Genomic DNA, 13,951 nt, shown 5'->3' with positions numbered 1-13,951 from the left:
GTGATCGGTTTCCCTTCTGTGCCCATATTGCTGAGTGCACATGGTGTTGGGGAGAAATGTCCCCCTGTATATATATGCACCAATGTCCCCTGTCTATTAAGGGTCATATTAAGGTTCCGAGATTGGAACTGAGCTGGGCAGGGCAGCGGGGCCCTGCAAGAGCAAGTGGTGCCTAGAGGTCAGGGCCGGCTCCAGACACCAGCAAAACAAGCAGGTGTTTGGGGTGGCACATTTCTAGGGGCGGCATTCTGGCGCCGGCCATCATAGGCGCCGACTCCGGGGCATGGGGGAAAAGTGCCTCCGCCACCCCAGCTCGCCTCCGCTCCGCCTGCTCCCCTGAGCGCGCCACCGCCGCTGCTCCGCTTCTCCCCCCTCCCTCCCAGGCTTGCCGCGCGGGAAACAGCTGTTTCCTGCAGCAAGGCTGGGAGGGAGGAGAAGCCGAGCGGCGGGGCGCTCGGGGGAGGCGGCGGAGGTGAGCTGGAGCAGGGAGTGGTTCCTCTACCCCCCGGTTACTTCCTGCGCCTCCCCACCCTAGCTCACCTCCGCTCCGCCTGCTCCCCTGAACGCGGCGCTGCTCAGCTTCTCTGCCTTCCCTCGCCTGAGAGGGAGGGGGGAGAAGCGGAGCGGCGGCACGCCCCGGGGAGCAGGCGGAGCGGAGGCGAGCTGGGGCGGGGGGGGGGGGGGGGCCCAAAGAAAGGGGGGGGGAGAATTTTTTTTGCTTGGGGCGACAATAATCCTAGAGCCGGCCCTGCTAGGGCTACACTGCTTGCATAACAGAGAGCCAGGCATAACAGCCCAGACCCTCCCAAGTGGTTAGGTGCCTAAGTCCCATTGAAATCAATAGGCGTTAGTTGCCTAAATGCTTTTGAGGATCTGCCCTGAGGGGAGTGCATTCACCAGCAGTCCCTTGCCTGTACTGCTTCCCACACAACCCTTCTGCTACTGCCCAGAAGAGTGAGGCCATGGCTCGAATCACCCTCCCAGATATGTTCCCTCTGCTGCCAGCAGCACTAGTATCTCCCCCCGTCCTTGCCTGGCATTGTGTGGGAGGGGATTCCACTGCTCTCCCTCCGGCCCCCCCAGTGCACCTACCCTGAGGGGCCATAATTTAGTGCCCAGAATTCCATGCTGGGGAACTCTCAGCTCAGCATGCAAACCACACATAGAATCCCCTTTGTCATGCAAGCTGCTGCCGAGTTCTGGATTACTTCACTACCATTTGGGCACAGGGGCCTTTATCACCATTGTGTTTTACAATGTTTGCAGATACAACACGCCTCTAAATGTATTGCCCAGACTAAATTCCCAGCATTACAGCTGCTGTATCTGCCCCTCTCTTTCTACCTATGGAAAAGGTTGTGTGAAATAAAATGCCAATGTACAGTAATTATAAAGCTCTCTGTCTTTATACCCTCCTCCTGCTATTGGACTACGAGACTTTGGCCCCTAACTGAGTTATAACCTCCTACAATTCATTATAGCCACAGAGGCTTTGCAAATGTGTCGGGTGATCCTCACATGGGTCAGGGGTTTGGTTCGATTCAGCAAACTGCCCCAAAATGTAGATTTTTGTCCATGAACCCCTTGGATCTACAAAATGGGGCTGGGAGACCTTACAAGAACAGAGTTCCTTGCTGGCTTTCTAGTGTTTCCTGCTTCTGGCCTGAACCAGGAAGGGCAAAGGCAAATTAAAAGTAACTTTTGTACAAGGTGAACTGCAAAGGAAAATAAAAGTGTGGCATTGTGCTCTCAACCGAAAAACCTGGGCGCTGTTCTCAGCTCTGCTAGCGGCCTGCTGGATGACCTCGGGCAAGTCATTTTGCCTGTGTAAGCCTCAGTTTCCCCATCTGTAAAATGGGAATAATGATACTAACCACCTTTGCAAAGTGGCTTGTGATCTACTGATGAAAAGTGCTGTATAACAGTCAGGTACTATGATTATTAGCTTCCATCAGAAAAGTGTATTTCTCTGCTTAGTTTTAGCCTTAGAAATAGCAGAAATGTCAAGTTTGCTTTTCCTTGGCTTTGCTGGAGAACTCATTGGGAGGCACAGGGATAGCGGAGTGCAGCTCTTAAGTGAAAGAGTGAGTAATGAATCAGTAATAAAGAATCTTCTCTTAACGTGTTTCTTTGGTTAACAAGGTGCTAACAAAAATAACCCAAAACAAACACAAACAATTCAAGTCTGAATAAACCTGCCCCTGCTCCAGTTAATCAGGTTTTACTTATATGCTGTCTCTGCTATCATAAGCTATCTGTTCTCCAGGTGTGCACAGTCTTCCAGGAAAAAAAAACAAAAACGAGACATCAGTTTTTAAGATTCAAAAAAGATATGGGGGGGAATGCAAGTTTAAGAATCAGTTATTCTGTCTGTAATAATAATAATGAATAATAAACCTTTATTGTAAGGCCTTGCATTCCAAAGCACTTCACAGATTGTATACAGTGCACCGGCCAGCTCTGGGAGGAAGAGTGGCAGACGCCAGCCCATAGCATACAGCACAACAGTTTGGGGAGGGAAAGTGTTGGCTAAGGACTCCAGGGCAAATTCCCACACATTGCAGACGGAACTTTGGTTTTTAAGGCCTCTTCTAGTAGACCCACCTTGGTTGCACAATACTTAATATATGTTTATAGGCACCTCCAAACAAGCAGATACAGTTAGCAGTTCATTATCAGCCTGCACATGGCACAAACATCAGGTAAGATCAAGGGCTCATGTTGTGCTGGGGCTCTCTGACCTCAGCAAGAACCTTTGAAAATCTCATAAGAAGTGCTTGACTAAGCATCCTAATGATTTTTTTTTTTTCATTTAGCCAAAGACATTTTCCTCTGAAGGCTTGGTTTAAAAAAAGCTGTCCACTCAGCGTCTGACCTCAGACATGCTACAGAGGGCAACTGTACATGTGTCAGGCCTGTCTGCACTCGAGAAAAAGGGTCTGCTGTCCTATGTAGGTACTTATATGACTCCCATCCCATGTAAATAAGCACCTCCCAACACCTCTGTGAGCTAGGGCAGTGCTATTATCCCCTTTGTACACAGGGGGAATTGAGGCACATAAACACTAAGTGACATGGCAAAGGTCACAGAGGGATTCTGTTGCAGGGGAGAGAATTAAACCCATTTCTCCTGAGTCACTCACAATCCACTGCCTTAACAACAATGCCATCCTTTCTCCCATACCCCTCTTTGTTATATGAGAGACCCAGGCTGTCTACACTACAGCCAATGCAGCTGTGAGGCTGTAGGGCCATGGTGTAGATGCTTCCTACATCAATAGAAGCGGGGTTTCCGTCAGAGTAGTTAATCCAATTCTCCGAGAGGTGGTAGCTAGGACCTAGCTATGTCTACACTGGGGGGTGACGTCAATCTAACTACATTGCACACAACGTGAAATTTTTGATAGCCCTGAGCAATGTAGCTAGGTCAATCTAATTTTAAGTGTAGACCAGGCCCCACTAATGTACTGTGATCTCCTGAAGTAGACAGCCTTCATCCTACCACTTGGACACCAGATTTTCTTCTCTGCACAACTTAGATCCTGTGAAACACCTTTGAGGCAGTCCTGGACCAATAAGATCCATGTTGGTCATGCAATAACCTGCAAGACCCATTTGCTCATATGTTTCTGCATTCTCACTAAACCATCCTGATTTGGATTTTAGTCCTTTGCTCTGCTAATACCAGAGCCGCCGCTGGTGTAAACCAATGGAGCTCCCCAGATGTCAATGGAGCTATCCTGATTGACACCAGCTGAGGATCTGGCATGGCTCTCTCCCATTTAATGCCATGTGATGTGGTATCATTTCCTGCTACCAGACAGATGATTATTCATACTTCTACAAATTAGTAAACATACCAGTGTGGACAAAACAGTTATGCCGAATTCAGATGTTATCGGCCAAGCCAATTTTGCACTGTGGTTTAATCATGTTTGCTCAATATGCAGATATGAGAAGATTATAACTGAGAACAATGATTAGCTTTATACATTGCACAATGTTTGGTTTCCCATTCAGATCATGGCTGGGTTTCAGATACACTGCAGCATTCAATTGGTGGCAAAACACTACAGCTGAGGCTGCAAAACTATTTGCAGTATAACCCTCCTCTTTCACAGGCTCACAACTTCCTAAACATAATTTTAAAAAAAATCTCCTTTTGGACTGATAGTTTCCAAGCTGGTGTTTGGGATGAACTACACCATGCAATCGAAAGAGATGTAAATAGAATCATTGAGTATTTTGTTTATGCCAACACCATTTTGTTTTACAGGAAAGAAACATCAGGAAGAGACAGAAAGCAACAAAGATACATTAAAAAGTAAGATGCCATTCCTCCTTCAGAATATTGGTACAAAATTGATTATATTGTAGGCAGGGCCGCTAGTGTCACCAGTTGCCTAACCCTTCCCACTATAAGACCCTGTTTTCTGTTGCTTATAACTTTCCCAAACATTAGTTATTTGGGCTGAATTTTTCTGTGTTAGGTGTCTGCCTCAGACTGATTGTTTCTGGAAAATTTCAACCAAAACGGTTCAGTTGTTTCCAAAAACAAGGCCAAGAGGAAAAAAGTTGTTTTGCCCATGTTAAATGCTGGTGATCTTTCCTCTGAGAATCCACAGCACCTCAGTGTTTTCTTTGGAGCAGGGACTGGAAATTTGGCAGAGTGACCTTTGTGTCAGTTTCAAAGGGTGACTGGCCCTTTTAAGGGGAGATGAGCCCACTCACACTTGTGCCATAATTAATTAGCTGTTTCCCAGCCAGAGGAGGTGGAGCTAAGGGGGTCAGGTGATAGCTTAATGGATGCCTGGGCCTTACAAAAAGGGCTTGTGAGGGCAAGAGAAAGATCAGTCTGTGAGGTGTGAAGCTATAGAGAGTGGGTATGCTGCTATGGAAAACTCTAGGCTAAGATAGGCAGAGTGCTGGGTACTTCAGGGCAAACAGTCTGGGAGCCTAGTGCGCTGTACTGGGGCAGGGAAGGATGTAAGGAGCAGAGCCCAGGAGGGGCTGAGAATGGTACTCCAGATGAACCAGCCTGGGGTCTGAGTGCTGAACCCCAGAGCCAGAGGGACTCTCAAAGATAGCTTAGAAAGGAGTTGGGAACAGGGCAGGGGGGCTGAAAAGAAGCCCTCGAAGTCCAGAAGAGCTCTTTGTCCATTGGAATTTCTTAGCTGGACTTTTGGCAGCCTGGATGGGGTTAAATTTGTTTACTTGGCTGGCAGGCTAGCCATGGCTCTAGCAGAGACTGGTGGGTGAACAGCTGAGACCTATCTTCAAGGGAAGGAAACTAAGACTGAGTGCCACAATTGGCCAGCAGGAGGTGCTATAGGGCAGTCATGATCCCATGACAGTCAGGTAGGCACCTTTTGCTGTCCCTGTGAAACTCTGGCTGAATCATAAGCCCTTGAAAAACTACAGTCCATGCAGGCTCAGAGTCTGACTAGAGTTTTGCAGCTAGATCCCCTGTAATTCCATCTGTGCTGAGCATATGCCATCCAGGGCTAGGCTGAGCAGGATGTTCCCTGTAATTGCTGCTCTGGGTTGGTGTGGGCCAGGACCAGGAGCTGATATGGAAAATAGGGGGTCTGTCTCGCCTCAGCACTCAATGCCTCCCCTGCTGATGCCCAGGCAGTGAGGAGGAAGCTGACTGATCTGAATGCAGAGGGGAGAAGAGATTGACTAGGTAGGCACAGAAGGACTGGGAGTGGGAACTCCGACAGGGAGGGCTTGTAGGTACTCCACCTCCCCGAGAGGCAGTAGTTACATCAACAGGAGACTTGTCCCATTGACCTAGCATGGTCTGCACTGGGGGTTAGGTCAGTTTAATTGCACCACAGGGATGTGGACTTTTCACACCACTAAGGCCTGGTCTACACTACGGGATTAATTCGGATTTAGCAGCGTTAATCCGAATTAACCCTTCACCCGTCCACACTACAGAGCCAGTTAATTCGAATTAAAGGGCCCTTTAAATCGATTTCTGTACTCCACCTCGACGAACGGAGTAGAGCCTAAATCGATTTTGTTAATTCGAATTAGGGTTAGTGTGGCCGCACACCACCGAATTACTGTGTTTAAATTAATGGGGTAGTGTGGCCGCACATCACCGAATTAATGTGGTTAAAAACCGAATTAAGGTGCTTAGTGTGGCCGCGCACAATCGAATTTATACAACCTGTTTCCCAAATTCGAATTATCTAAATTCGGATTAATCCTGTAGTGTAGACATACCCTTAGCAACATACTTGTACCAATCTGATTTCATAGTGTGGAGCAGTCCTGAGCCCAGGAGCTAGGGGGTATTGTGGATGCTAAGGGCTGGTCTACACCAAAAAGTGATATTGGCATAGCTACCTCTTTCAGGGGGGTGAAAAAGTCATGCCCTGAGACGTGTAGTTAAGCTGCCCTAACCTTCCGTGTAGATGCTGTCAGGTCCATGGAAGAAGTCTTCTGTTGACCTAGTGACCACCTCTCAGGGTGGTGAATTGCCTACAGCAACAGGAGAACCCTTCCTGTCACTGTAGTGAGTGTCTATGCTTGAGCTCAACAGCTGAGCTGCTGTAGTGTTTTAGGTGTACACCTAAACTAAGGCTGGACAAGTACCCTGAGGAGGGAGACCGGGACTGGGAGCCAGTAGGGACGGAGAACTTTGGTGGAAGATAGACTGGATGCCGGGGGGGGGGGGCAAAGAGACAGGTTCAACAAGGAGCTGGGAAGTGGGGGAACTGGGAGTGGCTGGGCAAGTGGACTAGGAAACTGGAGGGGGGGCGGGCTGGGCAAGGAGACTGGGCCTGGGGTGGGGACGAGACAGGACTGGTACAGATGGGTTGGGACAGAAGGGGTCAGGATTGTAGGAAATGGGCAGAAGAGGCTGCCCACGAGGCAACGCTCCTCTCTGGAGCCTAGCATGGAACCCAAGGTTCCACAAATACCTATGAAAGTGTCTTCCCCTTCCAGCACTGGTCCACACAGAGGGTGACAACCTACTACTGCTATTGGTTACTCCATTAGTCCAAGAGGCAGAGATCTGTGGGGTGGATCTCAAGGTTCCAAACCTGCTGCTGACTCTTGTGGGAGTCTATGTATTGCCGCATGACGGAATGTCTGATTTTTTTTTTTCACTTTGCTTTTTAAAAAAACTAGGAAATTGAATGCGCACACACAAAAATGCATTAAAAGAACATTAAGTTTGCCAAGCCCAGCACTCAAAAGTGTGTGTGTGTGTGTGTGTGTGGGGTCCCTGCTTTCAAGAGCTAATGCCCAAGGCAGATGGGGAAGTGACTTGCCCAATGTCACACCACGGGCAGAGCACAGGTCTCCTACCTCCCGTGCCCTGTCTACTAACTAGCCCATGTGGCCTCGCCTCCCCTATTTATCATTTTAAACCAGAATCTTGAGTCCCGCCTAAAACACAAGCTAGAGTGAACAGGAAGAAATCACAGGTAAATACAACTTCATAACCTTCCACTTGAGTGGTTCATAGTCTGTTTTCCCCCTGCCACACACACTTTTTTCTGTTTTTTCTCTCCCCCCCCCCCCTTCCCCCACTTTCTTTCCTTCTCTCCATTCCTTTCTTTCTCTCCTCTCTGGCAATTGTTTTCGTCACTGTATCTTATTGCTAAGGAGCAGCAGGAAGGCCCGAGTAAAGGGAGAATCTAAAATGTACTCTTCTGCCCTACTAGGGGGTGGTTATCCTTTGAGAGCTGCATTTAATGCTCTTCTGTGCAAAAGTTATGTCCTCTACAGCCTGATTAGTGCTTTTCATTATGAAGGATCCCAAAGCACTTTATGATGTAAAGTCCATCAATGGCTATTAGCCAGGATGGGCAGGGATGGTGTGTATCCCTAGCCTGTTTGCCAGAAGTTGGGAATGGGTGACAGGGGATTGATCACTTGCTGATTACCTGTTCTGTTCATTCCCTCTGGGGCACCTGACATTGGCCAATGTTGGAAGACCAGATACTGGGGTAGATGGACCTTTGGTCTGACCCAGTATGGCTGTTCTTAGGTACTCAGTGGGGCAGGTCCTCAGAAGTGGCAAATGTCATGGCACTATGGAAGTGAGAGGGTCTATATAATTGACTACAGCTGAGGATCTGCCCCTGTCTGTATATACAATAGTGGGTGTGGGGAGGACCTGTTCCGGGTTATGGCTTGATCCACCATAGTAAGTGCTGCATGCAGAAATAGGTTTCACAAGATTGAACCGTTCGTGGTTGCCATCTGATGTGCTGCCACATAGGAGTATGCCACATTGCTGCTGGACTACAAAATAACACCCCCAAAACTGGCAAGGACTTGGCAGCTTGGCCACTCTAGCTCCGCTGCGTTCTCCAGCAGTTTGCATGGTGTGGACTCTGGTTGTTCTGGGCAAGAATACAAATACAGGCCTGGGAGTTTTCCCATAATGAAGCAGTCTGCCTTGAATTCAGGAAGGTCTTTTTTTTGTGTTTGACAAGGTGGGTGAGGTAATATCTTTTATTGGACCAACTTTGTCACAACTAAATACCAGGTGAAACAGATTGTTTAGCGTAAGTAGTTAACACATTTCAAGGGACCATTCAAGGTGAAGTGGATTTTAACACCCCTCCAATCATAGAGGGAAAGGGGGAGAAGAGAAGTGTGGGGGGGTTGTTAGTGGGTTACAGATTGTTGTAATACAGTGGCTCCAACCTTTCCAGATTCCTGTTCCCCTTTCAGGAGTCTGATTTATCTTGTGTACCCCCAGATTTCACCTCACTTAAAAACTACTTGCTTACAAAATCAGAAATAAAAATACAAAGGTGTCACAGCACATTATTACTGAAAAATTGCTTTCTTTCTAATTTTTACCATATAATTATAAAATAGATCAATTGGAATGTTGTACTTACATTTCAGTGTATAGTATATAGAGTAGTATAAACAAGTCATTGTCTGTATGAAATTTTAGTTTGTACTGACTTCGCTAGCATTTTTTATGTAGCCTGTTGTAAAACTAGGCAAATATCTAGATGAGTTGATGTACCCCCTGGAACCTCTGCATACCCCGAGGGGTGCATGTACTCTTGGTTGAGAACCTATGCTGACAGGAGAGTTCTCCCATTGGCATAATTAAACCACCCCCAAGGACCAGAGGTAGCTGTGTTGGCAGGAGTGTCTCCCACTGACATAGCGCTGTCCACACCAGCACTTTTGTCTGTGAAATTTGTCAGTGAGGGTGGTGTGTGTGTTTTGTTTGTTTGTTTTTTTACACCCCTGACCGACAAAAGTGCTAGTGTAGACATAGCCTTAGTGTAGGTAACAATTTCAGACAGAAGAGACTTAAACTGATGATGCCCCTTTCACAGGGCTATGACCCTTGGTTTTCATGTAGACCGTTTGTGTGTTATGTTGTAGTGATTAAGCTATGCTTTCTGTTTAGCATTTGTCTCTATTGCATGGTGTTGGAAGAGAAGGTTATCTGGGGGGGGGGATCTTGAGTTTTAGGTCTGGGGGGGCTGCAGGGAATGAGTCTCTTTGGATATGAATTACCTGGTAGCCTGTCCTAACTTCATCAGAAATGTTAGACTGACACATCAACGCAGGTGATGTATGGATGGCGGGTGGGTGGGAGGGCAGACTTTCTAGACCTAAGGCACCAAGCCTAGGGAGTGAGGTTGTGGAATTTAAGGACTGGATCCAACGCCCAGTTGGGGATCATGAGTCTTTGCGCTCAGCTTCTCCTCAGTTGACTCTTCAAACATTCTTCCAGTTGTGATCACTTAGGAGGCGTTAGGGTTAGGTGCAGGTATCCTCCTCCCACACACCTCTTCGTTGGGGGGGCACACACCCCACCCCAGACCCCATATCCCTCCAACATGCCCTAGGAAAAGCCTATTCCCCATTGACGCTTCCTTCAGTCTGGCCTCTCTCAATCCTCTCGGGTCGGTCCCTCTCCACCCCCTCCCAGACCCTCCCTACATCAATAGTGAAAATGTTGGGGTCCTAAGATATCACAGCCCCTATGCCGTTTCCACAGCACCTTTAACAGACAAACTGTCTGAGGGGCCATTTCTCTCTGGCTTCCCGTTTCTCTAAAGCTGCCTTCACCTTCCCCCCATTTTTACCCTGGGTCTCCCCTGGCACTAGCCAGCAGCTGAGGTACAAACCTGCCATTCCTATAGGCTCCCCAACAACGCTGAACCTCGGAGATGCTCACGATATGGGAGCAGGATCAGGAGCTGCTGCCGACTCCAGGGCAGAGAGCAGGGCATGAACCAGTCCTGGGTCACTGGCCCTTTGGGGGCGTCTGGCAGGTATGGCCTCTTCCCCTCAGCAGGGGGCAATCCCATGGAAAGTCTTGGGCTGGTGGCGTTAATCCTGGAGTGCCTAATCCTGACTGGAAATGTAGAGGCTTGATTGCCCCCAGGCCCCTGTTCCAGGAGGGATGGGGCAGTCAGCAGCAAGGGGAGTCCATGCCCAAGGGGGCAGAGGCCACGGAGAACATCATGACTTCTTCCATCTCCATTCTGAGAGTGGGTGAGCAGGGCAGCGTGGCACCAGAGGTTTCATCAGAAGAAGTGAGTGGTTGGGGAGCAAGGGGCCTGACACACAGCCCTGGCTGAACAGCTCCAAACATAGGGGGGTTGGATCCAGCTCCCAGTTTTGGGCCCCACACTATAAGAAGGATGTGGAAAAATTGGAAAGAGTCCAGCGGAGGGCAACAAAAATGATTAGGGGTCTGGAGCACATGACTTATGAGGAGAGGCTGAGGGAACTGGGATTGTTTAGTCTCCAGAAGAGAAGAATGAGGGGGGATTTGATAGCAGCCTTCAACTACCTGAAGGGGGGTTCCAAAGAGGATGGAACTCGGCTGTTCTCAGTGGTGGCAGATGACAGAACAAGGAGCAATGGTCTCAAGTTGCAGTGGGGGAGGTCCAGGTTGGATATTAGGAAACACTATTTCACTAGGAGGGTGGTGAAGCACTGGAATGCGTTACCTAGGGAGGTGGTGGAGTCTCCTTCCTTGGAGGTTTTTAAGGCCCGGCTTGACAAAGCCCTGGCTGGGATGATTTAGTTGGGAATTGGTCCTGCTTTGAGCAGGGGGTTGGACTAGATGACCTCTTGAGGTCCCTTCCAACCCTGATATTCTATGATTCCCCGGCTTGGGCGGATCTATTGGGAACGCAGTGATGGTGCTAAGGCAGACAGGCCAGGGGGACACCAAGGGGGAACCCAGCTATCCACAAGACTCTAGGTTTGGAGCAGGGGGTGGATCACAGCTACCCCTGGTGTGGATGGGGATGGGGGATCCCAGCCATTCAAAGGCCCTGGGGCAATGGGGGTGTCACAGTTATCCACAAGCCCCTGGGGCAGGGTGGGTTGGGGATCTCCGCTATCTACAAGGCTCTCAGAGGGATGGCTGAGGGTCACAGCTACTCACAAGGCCCTGGGTCAGATGGGGATGGAGAATCGCAGCTACCCACGTGGCCCTGAGGCAGGCTGTCCTATGCCCACAGAGGGTTGATTGGTGCTGAGGCTGGCTCCTCCCTACCCTATCTGTTTGTCTCTTGTTGCAGGCGTCCCTCAGTAGTACGCATGGCTTGTGCAGGGGCTGTGGGGACAAGCTCAGGGCGTGGCATGGGGAGATCTCATGCCATCTGGGCTGATACAGGTACTTTGGAGACTGGACCCTGTGCCCATGCCATGGAGGTGTCGCCCAAGCCCTCCCACCACCAGGCAGCAAGAGGAGGCACCTGCCACTCAAGCCTGGCTTCCTCGGAGCTCCCAACTCACTGCTGGGGGGAGAGCCCAGGAAGCGACGGAGGCGAAGCGAGTCCTCTGCCTGGCCTAGCCCCTAACACCTGCCCCAGCCCTCATCTTCCCACCAATGTGAACAGCACACCCCTGGTGACTCTTCTCCTGCCCCCTCCCCCACTACCACTATCCCCCTTTGGGGCCTCCATCCCTGCCTGCCCCTCATCCTGGCCCCAAAGGTGGCTCATCTCCTACTCCCAACCAGCTCCTTCCCTCCCTTGCCGCACTAACACCAGTCCTGCTGGAGCCTCCTCTGCTGCCAGGGCTTTAATAGCAGGCTCCCTTGCGCTGGAACATCAGTTCCTTGGCGAGTCTCCCCTGCAGCATGCCCAGGCCCATGTCCTTGGCCCTACTGCGGCCATTACACCAGTCCCACTTGGCCCTGCAGGGGGGACCCTGGGGCCTGGCTCCCTCCCAATTTAACATCAATGGCAGGCTGCTCCATCACCCTGCGGGGAGGAATTTGCTGCTGTTCCTATGTGCCTTGCCTGGAGAGAGGCTTTGCTGGGGCTGTTGCTGCTGCTGGAAAAACCCTGATCCCTACACCTGCTTTACTCCCTGCCTTGCACTGCACACCTGCCCAGAGAGGGCTGCTTGGTCTCGGGGGGAATCTGAGACTCCATACCAAGGATTGCAGTTATTGCCCTGCTGCAGCAGAGCCCTTTCAAGGAGGGGGCACCACGGGGACTGGTTCTACCCCACCACTAACACTGCTGCATCTTGACCAGCTGTTACCTGCCCATTTAAATCCTGGCATGCAGCCAGGTGTACCCCTTGGCGATGCCAGCGCGTGGCAAGGTCAGGCACCTGGAGTCACCTGCCCATTATAGCAGCCATGACGCAGGCGTCTATGTAGTCCCATGCTGAGGGAGCAAGTGAAGCAGTGCAACCCCCTAACGAAGATGCGCTGCACTGGCGCAAATAGGGATCACGCGGGGCTATGTTATACCAGTGCAAGCCCTGTTTCGAACCCGTGCAGCACATCTTTGTGCTAGTTGGGGTGATGTAGCTCCACCCGTGCAAATGTCTCCAATGCACACAGGGCCTAAAAGAACAGACTAGAAAAGGAAGGAGTGGAAGGAGAAGAGTAAAGTTGTGCAATTCACGGGATCAGGGAGGAGATTCCAGGCAGGGGACAATATGAGAACAGGCCCAGTCACTTGTGAAGGGAGCAGAGGAGGGGTGTAACAAGGGGGGCTGAGATGGAAGCAGCAGGAACAGGGAGTGTAGGGGAAATTAAAACAAGGAGATGTCAGTAGCAGTTGAATCTTCACATGTGTTTTGCATAAATATTAGCACAAATAACAAGCCACTCTTATCTGTTACTGTTCCTCGCTTGTAAGTGAAGCTATTAAAGGGGAGGTGGCCAACCATGGTGCCCCATTGAGACAACGCACATCAGAGCACAGGAGGATATTGATGAGATGCTCTTGGCTTTGAGGAGATGTTGATGGCAGCCTGATGATTTAAAAACCCTCCCCCACAAGTCCCCTTCCTACAGACAGATGCAGCGCTCCCTGGAGAGGCTAGGGTGACAAGATGTCCTGATTTTATAGGGACAGTCCTGATTTTTGGGTCTTTTTCTTATATAGGCTCCTATTACCTCCCCACCCCGTCCTGATTTTTCACACTTGCTGTCTGGTCACCCGAGGAGAGGCCCACATGGACTCCAATCACTGAGCTCCCACGACATCACTCCACCCAGCAGAAAGCTAGGGAGCTGGTGTGGGAGCAGCAGAAGAGGTGGGCAGGTGCCACCCGTAGGGGGAGGCAGCTGGGGGAGGCAGGAGATGACCGGAAAGCCTAAGGAGGAAGGTAGGGATCACTCTCCCCACATCCCCAGGTTCGGGGTGGCTGAGGCTCACAGAGGGGAAGAGGTCAAGGGCAGAGCTGAGGAGTGCTGGGGAGGGTGGCTATGGGGTGGGGGCTGACAGCGCCTCTGAATGTACCAGGGCAATAAGCCAGCATCTGCCCTGCAGCCCCCTCCCCCTCCATGCATGGGGCAATGGCCCAGCATCCCCGGCACAGGGACAGCCCCCTCCTCTCGTACCAGTGCAATGGGCCAGCACTGGGAGTTCAGCCCCCTCCAGCATCCCCTGCACAGGGCAGGGACACTACAGCCCCTGGCCAGGGCAAACAGCAACACTCCTCTCCCCCCCCCCCCCCCCCC

General features: G+C 50.5%; 2 protein-coding genes across 2 annotated transcripts in view; one reads left to right on the top strand and one right to left on the bottom strand.

Annotated features, from left to right (window-relative positions):
- The window catches only part of OVOL2 (ovo like zinc finger 2), a 46,293-nt gene extending 35,977 nt beyond the window's left edge, over nt 1-10,316 (bottom strand). The window contains exon 1 of the mRNA XM_029911892.1: nt 10,184-10,316. Coding sequence (XP_029767752.1) covers nt 10,184-10,316 — 133 coding nt within the window. The remainder of the gene's footprint in view (nt 1-10,183) is intronic.
- A 123-nt stretch (nt 10,317-10,439) lies between these two features.
- The window catches only part of LOC112111100 (protein PET117 homolog, mitochondrial), a 12,642-nt gene continuing 9,130 nt past the window's right edge, over nt 10,440-13,951 (top strand). Inside the window, exon 1 of the mRNA XM_026653136.2 lies at nt 10,440-10,544. Coding sequence (XP_026508921.1) covers nt 10,440-10,544 — 105 coding nt within the window. The remainder of the gene's footprint in view (nt 10,545-13,951) is intronic.

The sequence above is a fragment of the Terrapene carolina genome, unplaced genomic scaffold, assembly GCF_002925995.2.
Source record: "Terrapene carolina triunguis isolate 2854851 unplaced genomic scaffold, T_m_triunguis-2.0 Scaffold132, whole genome shotgun sequence".
NCBI lineage: Eukaryota > Metazoa > Chordata > Testudines > Emydidae > Terrapene > Terrapene triunguis.
Note: the sequence above shows the minus strand (reverse complement) of the source record. Positions and strands in the feature narration are given on the sequence as shown.